Genomic DNA, 25,791 nt, shown 5'->3' with positions numbered 1-25,791 from the left:
TGGAACCTCTTGTGTTCCAGTTTGAACCCATTACCCCTTGTCTTACCATTGGTTGTCACCAAGAAGAGCCTGGCTCCATCCTCATGACACTCACCCTTTATATATTTGTAAACATTAATGAGGTCACCCCTCAGTCTCCTCCAAGCTCAAGAGCCCCAGCTCCCTCAGCCTTTCCTCATAAGGGAGGTGCTCCACTCCATCATCTTTGTTGTCCTGCACTGGACTCTCTCCAGCAGTTCCCTGTCCTTCTGGAACTGAGGGGCCCAGAACTGGACACAATATTCCAGATGTGGTCTCAGCAGGGCAGAGTAGAGGGGGAGAAGAACCTCTCCTGACCTACTGACCACCCCCCTTCTAATACACCCCAGGATGCCATTGGCCTTTCTGTCCACAAGGGCACAGTGCTGGCTTAGGGTCATCCTGCTGTCCACCCCCAGATCCCTTTCCCCTACACTGCTCTCTGACAGGTTATTCCCCAACTTATACTGGAACCTGGGCTTGTTCCTGCCCAGATGCAAAACTCTACACTTTCCCTTGTTATATTTACCACCCAACTCTCCAGCCTGTCCAGGTCCCCCTGGATGGCAGCACAGCCTTCTGGCGCGTCAGCCACCCCTCCCAGCTGACAGTGCACTCTATTCCCTCATCCAAATCCTTGATGAATATATTTCAGTGTTAAGCATACCAACATGTGATTCTAAATGGCGAAACAGATTCCACCAGTTACGGAAAGGATTTGTTTTTTCTGCTGGTAGACCTCAGGTTTTTTTTCCATGTACTTTCAACTTCAGACATTCTCTTATTCTTGCTTACAGAGTGGAGTGTAATACATATTCTGGAATTTGGCTTGAAAATGGTCTTGTTCACCCAAACTAGTGGGTTTTGGGAAGTTCCGTTAACAGGATTTATGTTCTGATCTGCACACTCCCCTTTCTGGTTCTCCCATGGAAAATAACCGCTCCAAAAATAACTCACATTATTTTTGAGTTGTGAAAGCTTAGAATCAGAAAAATAAGTCTTTGTAAGACTGACATCACCCTGTGTCAGTCTTGTATTGTCTTAAATCTTTGCCAGTTTCCCAAAAGTGACAATCTCAGTTTTCTCGGAGAATATATTTTATTCTTTTTAAACTGCAACTGATGTATAACAGCATAGTGGTAGCTCTCAATGCAGTGTACCAAGTGGTATCTTCTGTAATAAAGATACCTTATTTCTCTATTCTAGATTATTTTCCTGCCAATTGTTGTAAACAAGGCTATGTTCATAATTGAGTGTTACAGTTGTATCTAAACCCCTTCGTTTTCATCCATTCCAGGTTCGACAGAATAGTCCTTCTCCTACTTTATTAGCTTTCGGGGACCACCCTATCACGCAACCAAAGCAGTTATCTTTTAAAATTACTCAGGTAACTATTTTTGAGTAGAGCTATCCTGTATCACTTTAGACTGTAGGAAAAAAGAAATTATGGACATGTTTATTTCTTTGTCTTTCAACTTCTAAACTCCTAAAGGCTTTCAGAAGCTTTGCTATTTACAGTCTGCCAAAGCATTTTTCTGTTAAGTTGTTCTGCAGGTCATGATTTAAGTCTTTCTGCTTAGCTTTGTATTCTGTATGTGCTCTGCTTCCAACAATGTACTTAATGAGTAGTTTGACCATGTAGGTGACCACGTTGTTGGTAAGCTTTTGCTCCAGATTTTAGCTGTTGTGTGATCTTAGAAGTAGAGGCTGCTCTTTCAGACAGCATTTGAAGTGACAGCTGCTGTTGTCATATTGCATTTAAAATATGACATTGAAGAAGAAAAATGAGATGGCAATCAAGATGATCAAGATATAGTTCTGTCATGACTTTTAAAAGCTGCAAGCAACTGTTTTATTCTCTCTGCCATTTCTGACATGATCTGTTCTTTCAGAGCTTAGTCAGAACTTCACCTGTTGACCACATAGAGAGAATTTAAAGTAATTAGCTGACATTTACATTCTTGCCCTGTCTTGTATGCTTTTTTTGTCAACAATAACTTCTCAATGGGGGATGAAATCTTTTAACACTGTTAGTGGTTTGTCCCAACTGTTCACAGTTGTTCTCATGAAGAGGGAAAGCAGTTTTGAATAAAAACTTTCCATGTCACTTTTGAAACACATGCAAATAAGATGTACTGGTCTTGTTGGATGTTTTCAAGTAGTTTATTTCTCTGCCTAACAAACATGAGAAAAATAATGCTGTGATTGTTGAAGGAAAGGATAAATATTTCAAAATGTTCTTTTTAGACTGATCTCACAATGCTGAAATTAGCTGCACTAGAAAGTAATAAAAATCAAGACTTGGAAAAGAAAGAAGGTCGTATAGATGACTTACTCAGGGTAAGTGTTAGACATGGGATAAAGATGCTTATTCAGAACAACAGACAGTGAATCTGAGGCAAATATTTGAATAATCCTTGTTTTAAAAAATTACCCTGGAGTTACCTATATTTAAAAGGTGAAACAAGTTTTTCATTTTTCTAAATTTTTTTTTCTGAAAATCGTAGAAGTCTATGAAACAAAATGCATAAGTGTTTTTTTTCTGCTTCTGTGCTATGTCTAGTTAGTGTTTAAATAGGTTTATATGCTTTCTGAAGGTACAAAGAAAGCTGATGCTGTTTTGCAGGCAGTTGGTTCATTCCTTAAGTTCATAATATAATTTCATGTAACAGGTGTTTTTTTGTTGCTCCATCTGTGAGTAGCAGTTATCAGTGGGACAACTTCTGGCAGTTTCAGAATGGAGGTGATTGTGACAGAAATTATTATGAGCAATAAATAACTACTTTTAGTAAGAAACCTATGCTATACTGTGCTCTAAGACCTGTTTTCAGAAAAAAAAATCATAATGCTTTTGCTCTTGAAAGAAGTGTTGGAAAGGTAATACCTAGAAATATGAAACAAAACACCCTGTATTTACAACTCAGTAGTCTGTTTAGTATTTATATGTGAATAAGTACATATTAACCTGTGCAGTCATACATTATAAAAATTGTACATGAAGACCATTTTTTAGCACATGTTCAATAGTATGACACAGACAATCCTAACCTTTCTTTTTTTAAAATCATTTTGTTTTAAACAAAATAATATTGCTATGCTTTTGTTAAGGTAATAAGATAAATATAGTTGGAACATAGGGAACTTGTTAAACTTCCTATTCAGATAACTGAAACTTTTGTCTGTGAATTTTTTTCTCTCCTTTTACATTAAAAATGTTAGGATTTCACATGACTTCAGCAATCAGATATAAAGGATTTGGAGCTAAGATTAAACTTTCAGTTTAACACTGGAGGAATGGAAAAGTGTTTGGTACAATGTTTTTATGTATTATTTGTATGCTGAATGCTGTAATGCACAATGCAGCTCAGTGCAAAGTGTTTCAATATATCTTTTCATATTTTGTATGTATTTATTAGGCTAACTGTGATCTTAGAAGACAAATAGATGAACAACAAAAGCTACTTGAAAAATATAAAGAAAGGTTAAACAAATGTATTTCAATGAGTAAGAAGCTCCTAATTGAAAAGGTGAGTTTACTGCTTTTATAATCTTTGTCATAAAAACTGTTGGCATGCCGTAGAAGTCCATTATGACTCTTTCACTCTAACTTTTTTGCTGAGTCTCTGAGACTGAAACTTCATATTCATGGTCTCTCATCTGGCAGTAAGTGTTTTTATATACCGGAATAGGCAAAATAAAATGTTGAGACCTTTTCAGATCATGGAAAAAGTGCCTTTTTTAGTTTAAGGGGAGTTTTCCCATCATGAGTAATTCAGAAATAGAAAAGCATAAAAGATAGGAAATTAATAGGTAGAAAACTTTCTGGACTAACTTTAAGAGTAAGGTTACAGTGGATGAAAAAATTTATGAATATAATCAGTTATGGAGACGAGATCGATGAAATCTCTTTGCAAGATGTTTTAAGTGGCTGAGACAATTTTGATTATAAAATGATAAAATGCTATGTTAGCTCAAGATTAATGGAAACAAATGAAGGTGATAATTTACCTTCATACTACTATGAAAGAAATACTTATTTCAAATTTAATACCAATTATATTTAAACTAACAACAATTTTGTAAAAGGCAAGGATAGCTTGTTTCTTTCTTCTTTAAAATAGCCTTATTTAAAAAAAAAAAAAAAAGTAACAAAATGTGAATAGAAAATCAGATTATTACAAACTAGGATACAAAAAAGTTTAAGGTAAACAGCCAAGGCTGTCCCCTGACACTAGCTGCTAGATGCTGCTGTCAGATGCAAGAGCACACACTTGGCTGTCAGAGAATTAGGGAGAGTTTCCTTGCTAGCATGCCATAAATAAATTGTTGCAGTCCTTTTTAAGTTCCAGCGTGGGGGGACTGCAGGCAAAAAATGCCTCAGATCTGTTCAGCGTGATGCTAGGTGGGCACCTTCAGACTGAGAATATCCCATAGGCCATTTTTCATGAAAGGCCTTGCAGGCCTCCTCTTCAGTCTAGAAGTCTGTTTGCACAGAAATCCTAATTAAGTCAACTTCTCACTTTTTGGGTGTGTGTTTGAGCTGTAGGCATTTCTCAAGAAGCAATCATTTATAAAAATTAAAGAAGTTTCAGTCCATCAGTGGTGTTCCCAGGGCTCGCTCTTCTTATGCTGCAGCAGACTGGGCAGATTGAGTCGTTTATCCCATCCCAAGGATGCGTGTGGTAGCAGTGGCTGGTTCTGAGAAGGGCATCTGCTTCTGCAAGGGAATATCTGATTACAGTTCAGTCTACCTGCAGTGCGCTCCCACAGAGAGATTCCTGAGCTCAGTCGGTTTGGTACAAGTAGTAACATAGATGCTCTGTCCAGGGAGTTTCCAGGCTGAGTAAAGTAGGTGCACTCTCGCCGATATCTGATCAGGCTCATTTAGTATAACAGACATGTACAGACATAATTATATGTCTGTATGATGCTGATACTCTTACCAGTTTTGCTGTATTTACAAATAAAATGTTTTGCTAATTATGAAGAACAGCAAACTTTATAGAAAAACTGAGTCAAACTCTAATTTTTTTTTGGTGCACCAATGGTCATTAGTACCAATTCTGACAACTGCAGATATTTGAGTTCTGCAGAAATTAGAATAAATGAGTAAAGTAGTACAAGATGTTTTCATCTACTCGCCTTTTACCCCTCCGTTAGAAAGTTGTTGGAGGAAAAAGGCTGGGTGTTTTACTGACTTTTTGAACACTTTAGTATTACTAAACATGAATATTGTTTTGTTTTCTTAGAGCACACAGGAAAAGCTGGCAAGCAGAGAGAAGAGCATGCAAGACAGATTACGCCTGGGGCATTTTACAACAGTTCGTCATGGTGCTTCATTTACTGAACAGTGGACAGATGGCTTTGCATTTCAAAATCTTGTGAAGTTAGTAAATGCTGTGTTCTTAAAATTCTGACTAATTGTTAGTTCCCTCTAGTGGACTGTTTTATTACTAAAGTTCTAGGATTGGAGCAGTTTTTCATACATTGTATTTTGCTTTGCCTTTTAAAGACTGAGAATACAGTACAGAACTCCCTTAATCAAGTGAAAGAATACTAAGGCTGGATGTCATTGAAAGACAGTTTGGTTTCACTTGATTGTGACTATCCTTAGAAAATCATGAATGTACTAAATGAGCAGCACATAATTATCCAGCTCAGCTGGTAGTAAGAGCTATAAAACTGAATCAGTGATTTTTTTTCATGCAGCTAACCATGTGTAACTGGTGATCATTGGGGCAGATGAGATCTTAGTGGTCACACAGGTGCTGTCTGCCCATCCGTCACTGGAGCAGCTTTTTCAGGCATCCAGCTCCTCAGTGCCTTGGGTGACAAATGTGGCAGCCTCAGACAGGGTCTACTGCAAGGGAATGGGGACAGCAGCCATCTGGAAAAGAGCTGCTGCAACAGGTGTTTCAGCAGAGATGGGGCCAAGGAAAAGGACCTGGGAGACCATCAGAGATAGTGGTAAAATAATTTTGCAATGCCTCAAAAGATGTTTTTGGTAATGAGTCTGACTCCATCTTTGGAGATATATATGTATATTTAAATGTAATTCACCAAGATTTTAGTTTCTGAAGGGCGATGTGTAGTCTTAGCATTATGTGATTGCCTAGGGTATTGATTTTTTTAAGACAATCTGTATCCATGTTTTGCATAAAAGCTGCAGTTGTTTGCCATACAACCAAAGCGATTATTTATTTGGAACGGTCATATCAGATTCTTTCTTTGGCCTATAAAAATTAGGCACACTCTATTTACACTGCTACATTTGTTTTGATGGTATAATAGAAGGTATCCACCAGCTCAGATATTTTTTTTTTCCTTTTTCTAGTGCAGAAATCATGTGTAACACTTTCAAAAATGAAACAATCCCAAAACAAAAACCTCAACCACGTATTTCAAAAGTAGATTGTGCCAAAACTTTAGCAACATTTTTCCACCTCGTGAAGAACATTGGTGTTCTTTTTCCTAGGAAACATATCCACATGTACTGTAACTTTTCTAAAAATTTCTTAATGCTTTATCAGTTAAAAAGATAGTTCTTTAAAAAATGCAAAATTATGCAACTTTAATAAAGCTTTTTTTGGGGTTTACAGGCAGCAAGAATGGGTGAATCAACAAAGGGAAGACATTGAAAGGCAAAGAAAGCTCCTGGCCAAGCGAAAGCCTCCAACTACAAATAATTCTCAGGCACCATCTGCCAATTCTGAACCCAAGCAGAGGAAAAATAAAGCTGTGAATGGGGCAGAAAACGATCCCTTTGTTAGACCCAATTTACCACAGCTGTAAGTTTAACATTTCAATCAGTCTTTTACATAAAATCTCAGATATTGTTTCTGTGAGTTCTATTCAAATAACAGCATAAAAAGACACTCAGTATATTCAGCAGCTATATTCTCACTGAGGACTTGCTGATGTTAGGGAAATTTGCACCACTGCCTATGAAGACGCTGCACAATTGTCCAATATATTTTTGGTCAGGTCACCAGAGAAAGGCCCATTCTGTGTGTATGCAATGTTTCTTCTGTTTTCCTGATCTTGATGAGTCCTTATTCTGGTTTCCTACTCCTGTGATGCCACTGATACTGTTGAACTTTTCATGATCCATATTAGTTTAGGAGCCTCTCCTTTAGTTAGAGATATTTTCATTTTTCATAGAACAGTCTTTAGCTGACAAGAAAAGCTTTTTTCAGCCTTTAGTATTTGAAGACATGTCTAAAAACAAACAGAAAAAATATTTTTGTTTTCCCTTCTGAATGCTGGATCCTGAGAGCAACTGTCAGAAGTTACTCATCTCATTTCACATACTGACAATGTTGAAATTTTTTGTCATATAAACATAAAAATTGAGAGCTATCAAAGAATTCTCCATTTTTCAAGTGACATTTTTTTCCCTGCAGACAGAAATGGTATAATTCAAGGCACAGACAGATGTGTTCCTGACATTTAATTTGAGTATTTTAAGAAGTTGCTGCTTGGAGATACTAGATATTGCCCTTGTCACTGAGAGGCTCTAGCTGATAGTGCATCTGTTGCTAGTTAGTTTAAATAAAAAAAGTAAATAGCTAGGGTTAAGAAGACTAAGAAATTAATCTGTGTTATTTTGTAGAAGTAGACTACATGTGTTGAACATGGTCACCTGTCACCTCTCGCTTGTGGAGGGTAGTAATTTATACTTCTGGGGGTGGAGGATAAATAAATTACTCTGGTTAGATCTGCAAAATACATACATTTGGACCATCACTTTGAATACGGCTGCATATGTTTTGTGTTATGAATCATTCTTAAAGTTCACATTGTGAAACTGGCCATGACAAAATCGTGAAAATACAGTAGTAAGGCTTGCGATATAAGCAAATCTTGGTTAGTGTTACTCGTGTATTTTCATAGAGCACTGATGATCCATTGCTCATATTGATTATTGAGTAATACTTAGTGCTACATTTCTTCTTAGAAAAGAATTTGTACTTCAGAATAGTACAGTTAAGATGACTGTCATGTTAAAAACACCTTTTTGTTTGAATGTAATACTTCTTGTTACTAAAAGAAACATGGAAGTAGTGGAAAAGACCTGAAAAATTGCAGAACTTGTAATTTGATGGCTTTTGGCCATGTCTTCATTCATGTTAAATTTCCGTAATCTTAATGCTGCTTTAGGAGGAGACAAAATATAGATTTGGGGAAAAACACAAAAGACATTTTCTAATTATTAAGTAGGATAAGATGAATTCCTGATAATGGACTTCTGAATGTTTTCTGGTATAATGCAGTGTTAGGTAATTTCCAAATTACTACAAGCTTTTCAAATTTTCATTTTATTTGGCTTAACCAGTTACATTTTAAATGGCACATGAAAATGCTTTCTGATTATGGAATTGCCAAGAGAACAATCGGTATCGTCCTTTTGTATCTAGTGCTAGCATAAATGTAAGCTATAATTGAATCAAAACTGTTTTGCCTTAAAGTATCCTAATTTGATGATTATATAATCTAGATATGAGATTGCTGTCCTATATGATAAGCTTGTAGATTTTATTTCAGACCTTTGAGAAGGTCTGGAATGTGCCCTGAGATCACAAAATGATGAAGCTGCAGCATGCTCTTAGCCCTTTACTTGAAAGGGTTTTTTAAAAGTTTGTATTTAGGATTCATTATAATTTTGTATAGCAGTATTATGCATTGACACCTCTCTGCTTGCTTCTCAGTGCAGATTTAAATATGTTTTGTGTATCTTGGTAAAACAGTTATTTATTGTGCACTTCCATTTTAAAGTGAATTTGTCATCTTCTGTATGTGATTTCCTCTTATTAAATTGTGCTTATCACTGTTCCTGTGTTACTTCAGAAGTAATGATGTTAATTAGTGTAGCCAAATGGAAGAGGTTCTGTTTATATGAGGCATGGGGAAATGAAGAGCTGCTTGAGATTAATGAACTAAACCAGTAGTAAATCAGTACAACATACATACAAGTGATTAGGTAGACCTTTTTAAACAAGCAAGCAACTTGCTAGCAGTTATTAGCAACAGTTGTCTCTGCCATCATTATTAGCTTTAGAAAATGTCTCCAGCTGCAGATATTGACAAGACAACCTACAGTTTTGTACCAACCAATATTGTTGAAACCCTTACTGAAAATGGGTGTTAACTGTTTTGAAACTAATTGAAGGTGTTGTCTGAGGCATTCTTAATAAAGACATTGTTTTAGTTTAGCCTGATATACTATGGTCCCTGATAGGAATTTAAAAGCAAGATTTTTGCACTGAAGTTACTGTATAAAAGTGGCCATCTGCCAATGTCCTGTGAGTGAATGGAGGGTTTGGCGTTTAATAACATGCAACACATGAGTCTAAACACTGTCCTGGTTTTCCATCGTTCTTTCCCTTGTTGTGGCCCCAACCAAAACTAAAAAGTAGTTTCTATTTTGAGAAATCGTGTTTTCTGCTGAGCAAAGTGATTTTATTAGTCTTACATGAAAGGAATAAATTTAAATTTATTTAAAGAAAAAACATTTATTTGAAGTAGAGGTTGCCTTCTTAGCCCTGGAAAAATTTGTTTGAAAACTATTCCAAATTCTTTGGAGACTTGAGAGATTATAATGCCAGTCCCCTACTTCTTGGAAGCATCTCTTATTTCACTTGATAATTAATTTCTAGGAGCAGCATTTTGTTTAGTTTAGGTGGTGTAGTCCTTCCTGTGCAGCTTCAGCCGTGTTTGTTGTATTCACTTCCCCATCACCTTCCTCTGCTTCCCAGTGCCCTCATGGGTTCTGCCTGCATCCTTGTCCCTGCAGGCACTTTGGGATAGGAGAGCAGAGGGAGCTGGCAGAGTTTGTTACTGTAGCTGAACAAATGCACCATTTAGAGGGAGCATTCTGTTCTGTGTGGAACAAATAAAAAATATTTTCAGAAGCTTTTTCAGGCTGAAGTGCCAACAATGTGTCTGGGCTTTGCAGGACAAGCTCCTTTTCCTGAGGCTGTCTCTTTCTAAGGCAAACATGGAAACAATGGGCGAAAAGACCTCATGGGAGGCTTTGACTTGGTCAGCGTCTGCCTGCCCTTGTAGAAATTCGAGGAACTAGAGTGAGAATAAGGTTAGACCAAAAAAGGAGCGCTTCAGAAATTGAGGCCAAAAACTTGTATTGATGTGTTTGGGGCATGGCCACATTCTGCTGCACCTGTGTATCCAGGATGAGTTTTCAACTGGGAATAGTTGGGAGAAGAGATGGTTATAAATATGCCAGGCTTGATTGTCATGACAACAAAGGCCATTTTGTTTTTTTGTCTTGTCTGTACACACTGGTAAGCGTGTTTTGAGCACAGAAGATTTTCTCTGAATTAGTGAGCAAGAAGTGCAGAGGAGATTGGTTATGGCTGCCCATGCATACCATGTCAAAGCCTTTGAAATTTGGCTATGAAAACATTGTTAAACTACTGGAAGGCCTTTTTTTGTTAATTAAAAATAATGTTTAAATTGGTGATAATCCAGCTTTTCAGGCTAAGTGAGCTGTCTGTTGTCCTCTAGTGACAAGTACAGGTGGTACACCATGGCCCTGCAGGTCAGAGGAAAGTTACACTACATGCACAGAACATGTCCACTGCTTTTGGGGGGGGTGGAAGTTCAGGATTCTGTTGCATGTATGTGATAGTTCTTTCGAGGTCACTTCCAGTCCCTAACGTTCTGTGATAGTTCATTTGATTGTAGACAGTTAAAATATAGCGTTTATTGCATGGTGGTTTTAAGCAGAAAAGATCAGGACCAGACTGTTAGCAGACCAGTTCATGCAACCTGCTCCCAGCTGCCCATCTTCCCCAGCGCTCCTCAGGTTAGCCTCAGGCCTGACTACCCAGCTTGGTTCAGTCAGTGGGCCAGCGTGTCCCTCCCATACTCCTCAACCTTTCTTCCACATCCGATGAGACCTTTATGTCCCAGGTGATGGAGGAGCAACCACTTCTCTGGGAAATGGTGGAGTCACCATCCCTGGAGGTGTTTAAAAGGCCTTTAGACAAGGTTCTTAGGGACATGGTTTAGTGCTAGAGTTAGGTTATGGTTGGACTCGATGATCCTGAGGGTCTCTTCCAACTGAAAAGATTCTATGATTCTGTGAAATGGTGGTGTCTCATAGGTGATTTCTGTTTTCAGAAGGTGCTTCCAGCGTGCTGCTGCCTCAGGAAAGGCAGCGGGTGAGTGGATGCAGGTGGGAAGCAATGGGCTGGTGGGAAGCAGTCTCTAGGCTGGATGTTTTCAGCCTGTGAGGTGGGGTGGTGGCCTAAAAAACAGCACGTACACTGTCATTGTTTCACTGAGCTTAGTCTTACGCTATTTTAATATTAATATAAAGTACAGTGTATTTATAGATAAAAAGTAATAAACTCCCACTTCTTTAAAAAAAAAAAAAAAGTAAATGTTCTGAATATGAGGTAATAAAGTTTTGGTTTTCGTAAGTAAACAAACAAAATCTAAAGTGACTATATTTGCGTACAGTTCAGCATTTTATATGCCTTCCTCCAAAATGTGGTGGTCAGTAATAGCAGTTTCAAATTGCTGTGAATCATGCTGTGCCTCTAATAGAGTAAGGAAATAGAAAAATGGAAAACAGTCATTTATCGGGATATAGCATGGAAATATGGAAAGACTGACTTCAAATCTTAATGTTTTCAGTATGACCTCTTATGTGCTCTGTGCTCAAGAGGGCTATTTAAGAACTTTTTGTAAGAGCTGTCTAGGTACTTTGTCGTAACTCTACATAGATAGCTGAGGTTTTATAAAAAGTACCAGCTTTCCTATATTAAGTTAGTTTTTCAGGGTATCTGTGGTTTTGTGGCTCTCAGCATTCAATGAAAATTCCGGAAGGTCTTGTCATAAACTTTGTATTTTCAGTGTGTTTTGCTGTGCCTTAGCTTTGCTAAGCCTCCTTTCTGAGAAAGACTAACTTTACTATCTGTGTTTCTAGAGATGCAGATGTGCAGTTTATACTACAGACAAGAATCTGCAAGGAATTATGTTCAACCTCATAACACATTGGCATTGATACTTTGCCTTTTTAATTGAGACCTCAATCTGCGTTAGGGCGCTTCACTGTTTGAGTGGAAATGTTGAAAAAATGTCAGGGATGCTGCTGTGAATTGTCTAGTATGGCCTTGGTAGTCTCTTTGATAGGTCTAGCAGATGCATTAGAGCAGGAATTAGAGCGTTGTTTTCTTATGTTTCTTGCTGTTGTTTGGACTCTACAGAGAATGCACTGCCAGCTTTCCCACATTTTCTTTAATGTCTCTTCTTTTAAGATGTGGCTAAATTGTCTAAACCCAGAGGAGACTGCCGGGAAAATAATATAAATGTTCAGTCCCAACAGACCTAAGGGACCTTTTGCCTTTATTGGAGAGAAAGGTGCTGTGGGCAAAAAAGAATCCAGCAGTTTGACTGATACTTGTAGAAAATATCTGGTCAACTCAATCCCCTGTCCTGGCCAAGTCAGAAAAGGGGCAGTGAGATTCAGATGAAATCAGGAATAGGAAAGGGCTCTATGAAAGCTGCAAAACCACCAAGTTTTATCCTGAAAAGATACACTCCTTTATAAACAACTCTTGAGACCATATAAATACAGAGTTTAGAATTCTGAAAACTATGGCAAGCTTCATTCAAATTTAAAAGGGGGAAAGAAGTCTTACAGTGTATTAGATACCTGAAATATTTATTGAAGTTGGCATTTGTTGTAAGACGAATCTGAATTGGTGTCCCTCACCTCTGGAAAAACCACTGCTAATTCTCAAGACACTCTAGTTCCCTAGACTTGCAATATGAACAGCCTGTGTAGCCTTCTAAACACTTTGTGAAACTTATCATCCCAGGACAGTTGATAATTGAACCCACTAAAATATGGACTCTGTGAGAATGTATTATGCTATTAGTTTTAGCTTTGCATTATGCAAGAAATAATAGATCTAGGCAAAACAATAAAATGTTTCCTTTTAATTTGTTTGTTGCGATTTGTGTGAACCCTTTCAAGGACGCCATACTTCTTTCTCCTTCCCCATCCTATTCCCCTTCATCATATGCATACGGTTTCTTCTCCAGAACTTGAAGTCTCTTTGTCTTTTCTTTGGGTGTTTATCTTCTGTGTCTTTTTTGTTCATTTGTCAAATGGATACTGCATGTGGTCAGTTCATGGGTTTCTAATAGTTTCACAGTTACTAATTTATATTAGACCATCCATCCTATATCTGGATGATAACTGACTTTGTGTCCTGGCAAATCTACAGACAGCGCGGGACCACTGAATTAATTGTAGCCAGGAATCTGTTCTGGAAGGAGGATGAAGAGAGAACAAGCAAAAGAGCCTTATGCCAATTCAAAACTAAATTTGTGGTCTTATGCAAAATGTAGAGTTAATGAACTTGGAATGAATGATTTTGCAGTACTTTCTTTAAATCACAGCTCAGAAATCCAGTGTTATCAGTCTTGTGTAGTTGGTTTCTGGATGTCCATCCTTTGGTTCATTAAGTGTTAAAGTTGAGAAGCAAGCACTGGACTAGGATCAGCAAAAATACCAGGATGGTGAAATGATCCAGGATACACCCAGGGAATCTAAGAGGTTATCTGAGAGAACAGAAATGGTCCACAGGGAGAGACAGTTAATATTCCAGAAAACCAGACACAGAGGCTTTATATAAGTACGATTTTACAAACCAAGATGTCCAGATGGCTCAAAAATGTAGTCTGACTATTGTGGTAGTAAATAATTCACATAAGATACTGTATTTACTGTAGTATTTAAGTAAGAATGCTGTTGTTTTGTTTACCATCATGTAAAAGCTATAATAACATGTTTGTTGGGGTTTTTTTCCAGCTTGACTCTAGCAGAGTACCATGAACAAGAAGAAATTTTCAAACTTCGATTAGGACATCTCAAAAAGGTGTGTATCTGATCTGGTATTCTGAGGTTGGTTTTGTTTGTTTGGGTTTTTTTACCATGCTACAAACCTTAAAAACTAGTACTATCAAAATAAGGAGAGGGCTTATTGGGAGCTATCTGAATAGAAAACATAATACTAAAAGTGTTGTACAATTTTGTGCCTAATCATGGCTTTCCTTTTTTTTTTTAATGCAACTTACCATAAACACTGAGAGTACAGGGTAGTAATAGTGAGTCCATCCATTCTAACACTGTACCGATTCCTTGAATCCTTGTAACAGTGATGGTGCCACCAATACTGCTCTTGTTTCAGATTTGAGGAAGTGGAGTCAGCCAAATTTGATATATGGGCTTTTTACATTAGTTTTTGACCTTTAAAAAGGTCCAATTTATAAATCATTTCATTTCTGAATGAATATAATGTTTTGATCATCTACTTCAGCTGCCATCAGTTAGCATCCTACCTATCACAAGAGAGAATATAATTTTCCTACTTCTATGGAAAGTATTTTTTCTGTATGTTGTATTATTTTTGCAATTAGATATTTTACTCCAGCTTTTTACTTTTGAAAAACACAAACAGTACTTTCTTCTTGAAGCCCATCATTCTGGTAAATCTGTGTAGTGACATAATTATGATATTAGCAAACCATTGCTTATGCAAGCAAAGCTTTTGAGGAGTAACCTGTGAAAACGATTGACAGTTCAAGCAGGCAAAAATATCTTAAGTGTGAGAGGAAAGTACATTTATGTGCTGAGCAGTAGTTCTTGAGATGTTTAGTCAAGACAGGTCGTAGTGTTTTTCCCCTTGAAATGCTGCAAGAGTCTGTTTCAGGCCTGTTCTCTTCAAATGTAGAAGTCACCTGTTATAAATCCTGATATAAAAAACTGAACTGGGCCCCTTGAGAACACTGATGCTGTTTTTAAAGAACATGACAGAAAGTACTTGAATCTGTGGTATGGAATCTATGGATAAACTTGTTGGCCCTAGTGAAGTAGGTGGCCCGCATGGTTCTTTAGTGCTAATTCTTCAGAAATAGCACCAGCTTCACATGAAATTCTGTAGCTTTTTTCCCATGCTTTAACTTTTTCGAAGTCTAATGAAAATTTCAAGTACCATATGAAGGAAGCTGTTACAAATTTGTTTAATACCTGAATGGTGTTTTCACCTTGAGCATCAGTGGTGGGATATTCTGTATAAGAAGGAACTTCTTGACTAAATGCCAGAGCGGAAACAAATGTTATTTCCAAGGAAATCATGCTTGTATATGTCAGAAAATAAGAATAAAAATACATACTTGCACTTTAATTCTTATGTGCAATACAGATTTTGTCGATAACTAAGAAAAACGATTTTGTTATCTTTAGATGTGGCTGTGTTTCTTCCCTAGTGCTTCTTTGCTGGTTACATTTTTTCTTCTTTCCTTCTGCATTTGCTGTTCTGCTGTCTGCTCCTCTTCACTCTCCAGATGCTTTCCTGGTGCTCTTATTTTTGGTGCCCTGTACATGCTGCCACCACCGGTTCTCTTTTCCTTCTGCTCCCCAGGAAATTCTTTTCCTGCTAGCAGCTTCAGTCCTGGAGAGAGGCTCTTGTTTTCTCCCTTCCTTTCATACAGCAGTGACCTGAGGCAGCTAAGCTGGTTCATTCTTGCTTAAAGGTATTCACAGCCTGAGTGTCCTAAATAACAGCTGGAAACAATGCAACCAGCCCAGTTCTCTTTGGACTAGCATTGGCCTATGAACCACATTTTGAGAACCACTGAATTGCATAATATATGAACAAAAAAGCCCAAAAGAGGCATAACTGATGGATTTTTTTTGTCAGCCTTTGGGAAGAACATAGACAATTGTGTGTGTATAAGTGTGTGGCCTTTTGCAGGGGGAGAAGGGCAAGAATTCTTTGTAAAGGACTATTGGCTTATGAGGAACTGCATATCATTGCAGAGTATTTAACAGAGAACTGCAAGGATGAATATTAAGTATTAAAAAAAAAAGGAGTTTAACATTGTATAAACAGAAAAAACAAACAAACAAACAAAAAAACCCTCACAAACCTTGACATTATATGTTAGGAAAAACAAACGGTCCACCCAGATCTGCTGGCAGATTAGTGTTAACTTAGTCCAGCTTTTAAATTATTAGGAATTTGATTTTAACTTTTTGAGTGGAGGTTCCTCTAGTGTCTTGTTTTGGGATGAGAGGGGTTTTTTTGCTTAGCTTGTTGAGAAGGATTCAGGATATCCACTGAAATCATCTGGTCCAGATTCCCCAACTCATTGAAATGTCATAATTTAATATGTGTTCTAGATTATATAAATACAGATGTTGTTTCAAGGTGTGATTTTATGATGTACAATGTTTGGAAACACCAGCTTTACAGCATTTTCTCTCCTCTCTGCTGACTTCTGCCTCTGTCCCCTTGTGCCTTGACTCGCTGCCCAGTTGCTTTTACCAGCACCACCAGGTTGTGCGGTCACACTATAAATTGGAGAACTGATCTGCCTTCTTTCAAAAACCAAATATGTGTCTTTTTATGAGGGTTACTTTAAAAAGAAAAAGAAAAAAATTATTAGTTTTCCAGTTTGGTTTACCATGTGGCTGTACAAGATGCTGTGCCAAAATAACAAGAGATGATGTGAGGCACTGCTTCCACTGGCACTGCTACTAAAAAAATACGTGTCAGATGCCAGGCCTTCTCTTTCCTTTCAGCTACAATAATTCCATATTTGTGAGCTTTCTCTTATGGACTAATTTTGTCTCCCCATTATTCGAGCTTTCAAGTTCTAGAGGTACTAACTCTGAAATTAATGTAACGCTTTCTAGAGTGTCTTTCAATGAGTATGCATTTTTCATATCAAGTATAAATGCATAGATTCTCAAATTAGACATTGTGAATTCTTTTCTTGTTTAGAGAATCTGAGTAAACAACTATTTCAGTGTTCTCTAATATGTCATACAAAAATAAGATAATTTTAAATGCTGAAATTAGTGGGGAATGTATTCCTACCTGGGATGCTCCTTCTGAAATTGCACTCAAAATCTGAGGGTGTACACGTTCTGCATTTTTAGTTTTAATAAGATACAAATAGAAAAATCTTTTTTTAAATTAGCTTGGTTTTGGTGCCTCTTAACGCTTCTGCTGTAATGACATACACTTTTATTCCTTTTTTGTTTGCACTTCAGCCTCAAAATATTTTAAACTTCTTTTCTCAATTTGTCCATTTGTACAAAATCTATAACTGCACATATCTCAGTTTTTTCTCCTTTGTACATCAATTGCAGACCGCTTCCCAGATAATTTCTCTCCTTGGCTGAGGCACAAAACCCAGCTGCCTCTCATTTCAAATAGCATCCCTACAGTGCAGAACAAAACTGCGAACATCCCATTACTCGTGGGTTCATGGACAGAAAGGTTCCTTGAAACAGGCATTTGTCTTATCTTTCTGATTTTTTCTGGCTTTAAGAGAAAACCAGTGCTTTCTTCTATTTCAGCAGGGTTTTGTAATGTAATGTTCCTCCATCACCACTAGTATTGATGCAAGGGTAAAAATATCCTTTTCAAATGGGGAGTAAATGAGCTTTTATATTTAATTCTTTTCATTTGCAGGAGGAAGCTGAAATACAAGCAGAACTTGAACGTTTGGAAAGAGTTAGAAATCTTCACATAAGAGAACTGAAAAGAATAAATAATGAAGATAATTCACAGTAAGAGTGTGTCTTAATTTTGCATGTCTGTTTTTAAAATAATGCTCTAAAATCACATTCTACCTGCAGGAGAGAGGCTCGTTCATACTTCTTTTTCCTTGTTCTCTTTGTTTATGTATATATTTTAGACACCAACTTCTTTAAGCTTCAAAAAAATAGAATTGTAATTTGGTAAACTTATTAATGCATTGTTTTGATTATGCAAGAAATAACATATATACAAAGCTTACAGTGCAGGAGAGCTAAAACTTGCTAGAACGTATTACTAGGCTAAAAAAATACTTGTAAGAGAAGCTAATGCAATTCACTTATCTGACAGTAATGCAGGAATATGGTGGGGAGGTTTGATGAAACAGCAGCAATTTTGTGATGAAATTAAAATTAATTTTGATTTTATTGCACTGTAATTTCATTCCTACTAGATACAGGTACCTAGAAGGAAAAATGCAAAGTCTTTTGTATTTTGTTCGAATTTACTCTGTACTTCAGCTTGCGTGGCAATGTATCAGAATGTTAACTTGTTATTTAATATTAATTATTACTATGTAGGTTTGAAAGTAATAATTGCATAACTTAAAAAATTAGTCTGTTTTCCATGATGGCGAATACAAACACTAACATCACAGTTCCACCAGCTCATGAAGCTGGCAGCAGTGCTGGGAAGGAACCGGTTCTGCCTATCCCTGCCTCCTTCATTATGCCCTTGCCCTGTTTGCTCTCACGTGCATGCAATGGCATTTCTTTACTGAACGGACGCTGGAGGTTGATCCAAGTTAAAACTAGTTCCTGTGGTTTCTTTATCTGGATTAATTTTAACCCTGGATTGATTTCCTGGTCTAGTTCTGTGCCGCAGTTGCAAAAATGATCATGTTGCCATGAAGAGAGAAGGCAATGCAAGGGGAGATGGAGCAGCCAGGGTGAAGGAGCTGATGGGACTGGGCTTCTTTCTTTCTACACTAAGAAGTGTTTATGAAACAGTAGCCTTAAGACTTCAGGATTTTATATTTTACTGTTTAGACACAATAGAATTACATATACACTAAGACTTCTAAACATTAAAGCAGTGACATATGAAATTGTACTTAAATATTTTAATGGTCCCCATACCTACCCTGCAGGAATACACAAAATTTTAGTTACCATGTAATAGTGATAGTGCTAATTTGTAGCTAAATTGGTGTTGTGTTTTGGATTTGAAAAGTAACAGGTGTTGATGCTTACAATTCAATAGCAGGATATTTTCTTTTAAAAATAAATGTCCTACAAAAAATAAATAAGCAGTTATTTGCAGGTTAAATGATAACCTTTTAAAATCTTCAGTGCTTGCATTAGAAGATTTTTTTTAATTCTTTTTTTTTTTTTTAAAGAGATCTTTAATCAAGAAGGAATAAATGCCATAGAAAAATGACAGGATTTGACTGTGTAAATATCACATATGTGGGGCAAAGAATGTCCAAATTACAGTCCTAGTTGAAAACAGAGTTACCCAACATGGACAGCTAGAATACTGCAGCTTCACTGCTCACTTTCTGCAGTCAATGTTGACACATTTTATGGTACAGAATGAAAAGCTTTAAACTGTGTGTTCATGGTTTTGTGGGAGTTTAGACTTGAATATTTACCAAGTGGCCAAGCTGCAGCTTACACTCATTGTATAGAAGACAGGAGCAATGGAGAAGGGATTTAGGTCAGTAGCCCCTGCTGTCTTTCCTAACATGTCTTGGCGACTTGGCCGTTTGATAAGGGAGAGGGTTCTGAAGCAAAGCAGCTGTTGGGTCCTGACTTGGATCCTGTTGGGATTTCAACTTCCAGCTGTGGTGCAAAGCTGAGCCCTCTTTCTTGTTCTAGCAACCTTCCCCTCTACGTCCTGCTACCCATGGATGCCCTCCCCAAGTGTCCAAAATATAAAGCAGGCAGCAAACTCACCTGTTCAGGGTTCCAGCCTTGACAATGGAGAGTAAGTAAGAAGTATTGCCCTGTTGAGAGAGGGTAGACTTGTATGTCTGCCTGTGTTCTTTACAACCGCACTGGGATAACAGGACAAATGGAGAATGCAGGTTAGGGTTTCCTTGGCTAGGTTTAGAGCCCACGTGATGCTGGGGCTACCTGTGAGGTGCAGCTTCTGAGCCACGGAGAGCCACACAGCAGCAAAAGCAGCAGTGGAGAGGGAATGTGGTAAGGCTCACGTGATGGGCCCTAGTAGAGGCATGCATGTAGTAGAAGGACCAATATCAATCTGAATTTGCTGAGTATGGTTTTAAAGAATTGGTCTGCTGTTCACATGACATCAGTCACCTAGTGATGCTACCTCTACATTTGTTATTTCTTCTACACTGAGTGCATTACTTACTGTTTATGATTTTTTAATGTCTTAAGCATTGAAATATGTATTTTCATAGTGAGGAAATTGAAAGTTTTATATTTAAAAGGGGCACACAATAAGCAAGAATATGCATCTTCCCTCAAATACTTGACTATCTGTGACCATACTTCCAAAACTGTAGAGAAACACAGCAGACTAGCCCTAAACCCTTTCTTAGAGTTTTTTATGGAGTATAAGTGACAACTGGCCCTAGATTCATTAGTATAGTTGTCTCATCATTGCACTAGAAATATGATGACTATTCACCTCCCTTCCCCTTGGTTGGATGGAAGGATGTACTTTGTCTCTGCGTATTTCAGGAGAGAGTATGGTCCTTTTCTCTCCTGCAGCATCATTTTATGTTTGGAAGGAGTGGTTTCTTCTTGCTTCTGTTAGAGGACAAACATATATTCAGTTCTTAAGTATGTTTTCTCTATATTGCTGTTTGTTATTTGTTAACTTCTTAGTGTTACATAAAATGCACTTTGTTAAAAGGAGGTAGGTATGTACAACATGTTTTACGTGAAATTAGAGGAATATCTGCCTCATCTGTTCCAGAAAGCTGAAGTTTGGGACTTCTCTAAAATTTGGTAAAACAAGGAGAATGCCCTTGTATCACGTGTTTAAATTTAAGGGTGCTTTTCTTATCCTTACAAAAATAGAGAAAAATAAGAAGGAGTTTGCCAGAATTGACTGGTTTGATGATGGTGTTGTGGTAGCATTTGTACCCTGAATAGTCAACAGGTTCTGAAATATTGTTCAGCATATTAGGTATTGGTAATAAAACTCCATTTCAGAAAAAATGCTAAGAGGTTTAACTTTTGGAGTCTATTCGTGTGCCTTAAATAGAACTAAATTATTTTTTTTTCTTTCGAGATTTAAAGATCACCCCACGTTGAATGAACGGTATTTGTTACTCCATTTACTTGGCCGAGGTGGCTTCAGTGAAGTATACAAGGTAGAGTGTGTTGGGTCTGGTAAATCTAATGTTTGAGCCATGTGCTTTTGTACATGTAATTTTCAAGGGGAGGGAGGGAATCCAAATAAGCAGAAGGATTATAATAGGTATGCTCTTAAAACACTGGTTGAGGAAACTTTTATTAACCCAGGAAGGGAGGTAGCATTACAATAGACTTATCAGTAGACTTGTGAATTAAATGACAACTTTTTTCCTTTTTTTACTTGATGTTATTTTTGTTATTTTTGTCATCTCTGGTTATAACTTTCTCATATTTGCGGGTTTCTTATTTAGGCTTTTGATCTTTATGAACAAAGATATGCTGCTGTGAAGATTCACCAGCTTAACAAAAGCTGGAGGGATGAAAAGAAAGAAAACTACCATAAGTAAATATTAATGACTTACGCTTCATATGTTAAATTGAATGGCATTTTATTGATTGTAGAACATTAATGTATCCATCTTCTTTTAGACATGCCTGCAGAGAGTATAGAATACACAAAGAACTGGATCACCCCCGGATAGTGAAACTATACGACTACTTCTCCCTGGATACAGATACGTAAGCACATAAAATGATACGTTTTCTAGAACTTGACAAGGATTTGAGTGCTGTATATTAGATAAACAGAAATGAAGAGTATTTGAACAAAAATAATATGTTCTTTCTTTCAGGCAAAGCATTTAGGGTTTCCTTAAAGGGACTTAAAAATAAAAACCCCGAGTTGCAGAATTTTGTCTCAGCTAAATATTGCAGGCCTTCTATAAATTGATGAAAACAGTGTTTTGCGTTACCTGACTAGTAAGCCCTGCAGGATGTCCTGAGGGTGAACGGGACATGAAGTGCTGTAATGTTTCTGAGCAGAGCAAGGGCCACTGCAGGGCAGCTGTGGCTTAGGCAAGCTCCCATCAGGAGCATTACGAGCCTAAATGTAGCACATGGTCACTGGGATGCACCTCTTTGCGTGAAATTGTGTCATATCCTGAGGGATAGTGAATATATTGAGAAACGTGCCTACATAAATAAGGGGGTTTTTGAATTAACCTCTCATCAATATGGATGCGTTTTCTCTTCTGGTGAGTATGAATGCTCTGATTGATGTCAGGTTTCATAAGCTAATAGTTATGCCATGTGTTCTATTAACAGTTTCATTCATATAGTTTAATATTCACACAGCTGTTCTTACACTTGCCAGGATCGAAATGGGTTGTCATATCTCCGTTTCTGATTGTGCAGTTTGATACGTTATTTAATTTTGTCTCTCTGAATTCTAACACAGGTTTTGCACGGTGTTAGAATACTGTGAAGGCAATGACTTGGATTTCTATCTCAAGCAACATAAATTGATGTCAGAGAAGGAAGCTAGGTCCATTGTAATGCAAATAGTAAATGCACTACGGTATCTCAATGAGATCAAGCCCCCTATTATACACTATGATCTTAAACCAGGTAAATGAGGAATGTTATGATTAAAAATGTAATCTTTTTTTAATCCCTTATTTTGTTTGTTATTCATGCCTGAAAATGCCAAAATTACTATTTGTGTATCAGGCTTATTGTAAACAGCTTTAAAAGTGTGTACTTTTCTTTCTAGTTTTATTGCCAAAATCATGTCTTTTCTGTGGTGAACTCTTTGTCGTAACTTTCCTACTTTGTATTATTTTGATTTAAATTTATAGAAAAAAAATCATATAATACATAGATACATACATAAGTATTTAGTGGTATAAACAGGTAAGATCATTATTTGGCTCAGTCCTGTCTGATCACTGCAGAATGCTGATGTATAAATAATTTTTCCCTTATGTATTTCTTAGCCTGTAAAGGCTTGAAATGAGTGATCGATCACTTTCAGCATCCCAGCATAAGCATTTCAAAACAGGACTTTACAGAAGTTTTCTTTACAATTAATAATGAGCATTGTCATAAATGATGTAATCCGTCTTGAATCCATGGCCTTTGTTTCCCCACCTTGCATGAACGATGCTTGTGTTCTTCATGTGCTTTAGTCTGCTGCGCTTGCAAGCGTGGGGTTGGTAATGTAACTCTTGTGCCAGCCTGTTTATTTGCTGCTGCGTAACAAATTGTTCATACGGATTTCTCTCATATTATGGAATTGTATAGAATATATTCTTGGTCTCATTAGTTTTTGTTCTCTGACAAACTTCAGACTGCTTTTATATCAAGAAATTATTCCACAACTTTAACACATGGAGTAAGATTCTTAGAGTTGCAGCAATTTCTTGGCATGATTTTATGGCATATACAAGCCCTGAAACGTGTAGTGTAGGATTTTTTCTGGACAGAAAAATACAGAACTTCATTGTAACATATACTACTATGTTTTGGTGTTCCCTCGCTACTTTTTGGTGTTTCCAGGTTGTCCAGCCAGCTCCCAGCTGAGGGAGCCATTTCAGATTATGATGATAACCTAGAGAATTCCTGAGAATGTGCTTAAATGTGTCGTGGTCAAGTTACTCTAGACTTGAGGATATAAAGTTGTCACTTACGACTCGTGAAGTTAGATGTTCCTAAAAATTTAACCTGGTTTTGAAAATGAAGCATTCTTTTAGCTGTTTTGTGATAACTTTTTTTTTCCCTGAATAGGTAATATCCTTCTTGTAGATGGAACAGCATGTGGAGAAATAAAAATCACTGATTTTGGCCTGTCCAAAATAATGGATGATGATAGCTATGGTGTGGATGGAATGGATTTAACTTCACAGGGAGCAGGAACTTACTGGTAATGCCTAGTTTGATTTTGCTGTTTAGACTCCAGGTCATTGTTCAGATTTCATAAATGCTCTCTTATAAAACCAATTTGGAGAGAAAGCCAGAATTAAAAATACTAACACAGATGACAAATAAAGATTTTTGTGTGGTACTTTGAATGTTGATGTTCCCAAATGTTAGAAGGGTAACATAACAAGTAAGATAAGAGAGTCTGAGTGTGTGTGGTTTATTTTTATATTTTATATATATATATAAATGCAGAGATGATCCCTATGATTTAGAAACATAGTTTTCCTGAAGAAGCAGGTCTTTAATCTTTGACTGCAGGTGTTTTAAGACGTTTGACAGAGCTATGATGAATAAGTGTGGGCGCTTAGCTCTTGGAAATCTTAGAGCAAGGATTACCAGCAGGTAATGTCCTTAGGACAAAAGAGTATTTACTGTTCCATCCTAAAGGTTAATGACAGCTCAGCAGCTGTGATTTGTTTTCTGTGTGCACTTGCATGCTTGTCCAAAAACCTGAAGATTTAGAGTTGCCTACAGAACAGGAATGACAATAAGCATTTGTTGCTTACAGAAAAGCTGTTTCTAGAACTTGCTCTCTAGAGATGCAGCTTCTTCATGGCACAGTAGCTCTTTGAGCCTGGGTACACAGTAGCTGTGTCAGGGTGGGTGGAACAGAATGCTTAGATTGGCCAGGTTATTACTTAGGAATTCATTTGCTCTTTCCTCATTCTGCCTGTAGCAAGATCAGAGTCAGGAGCTGAAACCTAAGCCAGCGACATTCCCATTGAATGGGTCTGCAACTTTTCCCATATTCAGAAGTTGCACATAATGTTTGGCCTTCTCCTTCAGAATTTTTATAAAATAAAACACAAATACTCTTGCCTGGATGCCAATGTGCACATGCTGTGAAAAGATGATTATTCAAGTTGAAGCATTTTAGAAGTGTTAGGCTTTTGCTGCTGTTTTTAATGCTTTACCTATTTAAACACCAATTTAAATATCTGATTGTAGGAATGTATGTAAAAAAATTGAGGCCTTTGGATTTCATCTAAAATGCCACAGGCCCTAGTGGTCTATAAACTAAGACATCAAAAGAGGTCTGTGACCTTTGTAGGTTCATTATGAATCTCTGTGTTTCTAATTCATGCTTTCTCTAAGCCCAAAATCTTCATTAAGGAAAGAAATCTTTTGAGTGAGTTTGAGGTGAGGGATGAGTCTGTTTAGAACAAATTGCACAAACAGTCAGCAGCATAGTCCTGGAAGGGGTTTCCTCAGTCACTGGGTCTGGTAACCTGCCTTTCCAGGCAGTTAGCTCACAGAATCTCTTTCGTAAACTTGCAGACATTTGTGTTAAATTTTCTTAGTGTTTTGTCCCCAGTAATCTGATTTGAAGTGTTTCGTAACCTCAGTTCTCTGATCATTAGAAACCTAATCTTGTAATTTACAGACTGTGTTTATTTGTGGCCAGTTTATACTTGTTTGTTCCTGTGCCAACACTGTCCTCTCTGAAATAGGTTGTTTCCCTTCCTGGTACTTGCTCCTTGGTGCTTTTATAGTCTTCAGTTTTTTTCCTTGAATTGTAGACTATCCACTCTTCAGATTATCTTAGTAGCTTTCTTTGCATTTTCATAACTTGAAGCTCATTTTTCTGGAATGTTGTAATCAGAATTGTACTTGAGTATTCCAGAAGAGATTTTGTGATACTGTGCAAAATTCATATTTGTGTTGCATTCTTGTATAGTTTTTCTGTTTATTTCCATTTCCACAAACATTTCTTCCAAAATTCTTGTAAAGCCTTATATACTCTTGATGAAAAAATGTCTGGTCTGTAGTTGTTTTAACGATTTTTATGCATTTTTTAATGTTAGATACTATAGTAAATAATACTTAACTGCCCCTCATATTGATATATATGGGAGGTTTTGTTTGTTTTACCAGTTGTTTGGTAATTCAGGAATGGCACAGGAGCTTCCTCAACTTTCAGTTTTTTAAGTGTGGCTTCCTGCAGATTATAGGAATTAAAATAGCAATCACCTGTGTCTGCCATATACACTTTTGGTTAATATCATCTTTCTTATTTAGGTAAAGGATCTTTA

General features: G+C 37.2%; 1 protein-coding gene across 8 annotated transcripts in view; it reads left to right on the top strand.

Moving 5' to 3' along the window:
* TLK1 (tousled like kinase 1) overlaps positions 1 to 25,791 on the top strand; it is a 68,982-nt gene that overhangs the window by 38,700 nt on the left and 4,491 nt on the right. For 6 of the 8 annotated variants that reach the window (XM_065068718.1, XM_065068724.1, XM_065068722.1 and 3 more), the window contains exons 7-18: positions 1,316 to 1,405; positions 2,266 to 2,358; positions 3,435 to 3,545; positions 5,268 to 5,404; positions 6,618 to 6,806; positions 13,865 to 13,931; positions 17,538 to 17,635; positions 20,874 to 20,955; positions 21,250 to 21,341; positions 21,428 to 21,517; positions 22,236 to 22,405; positions 23,564 to 23,699. In XM_065068718.1, coding sequence (XP_064924790.1) covers positions 1,316 to 1,405; positions 2,266 to 2,358; positions 3,435 to 3,545; positions 5,268 to 5,404; positions 6,618 to 6,806; positions 13,865 to 13,931; positions 17,538 to 17,635; positions 20,874 to 20,955; positions 21,250 to 21,341; positions 21,428 to 21,517; positions 22,236 to 22,405; positions 23,564 to 23,699 — 1,355 coding nt within the window. The remainder of the gene's footprint in view (positions 1 to 1,315; positions 1,406 to 2,265; positions 2,359 to 3,434; positions 3,546 to 5,267; positions 5,405 to 6,617; positions 6,807 to 13,864; positions 13,932 to 17,537; positions 17,636 to 20,873; positions 20,956 to 21,249; positions 21,342 to 21,427; positions 21,518 to 22,235; positions 22,406 to 23,563; positions 23,700 to 25,791) is intronic. The other 2 variants (XM_065068719.1, XM_065068721.1) reach the window with 1 other exon arrangement.

The sequence above is a fragment of the Columba livia genome, chromosome 7 (assembly GCF_036013475.1).
Source record: "Columba livia isolate bColLiv1 breed racing homer chromosome 7, bColLiv1.pat.W.v2, whole genome shotgun sequence".
NCBI lineage: Eukaryota > Metazoa > Chordata > Aves > Columbiformes > Columbidae > Columba > Columba livia.
Note: the sequence above shows the minus strand (reverse complement) of the source record. Positions and strands in the feature narration are given on the sequence as shown.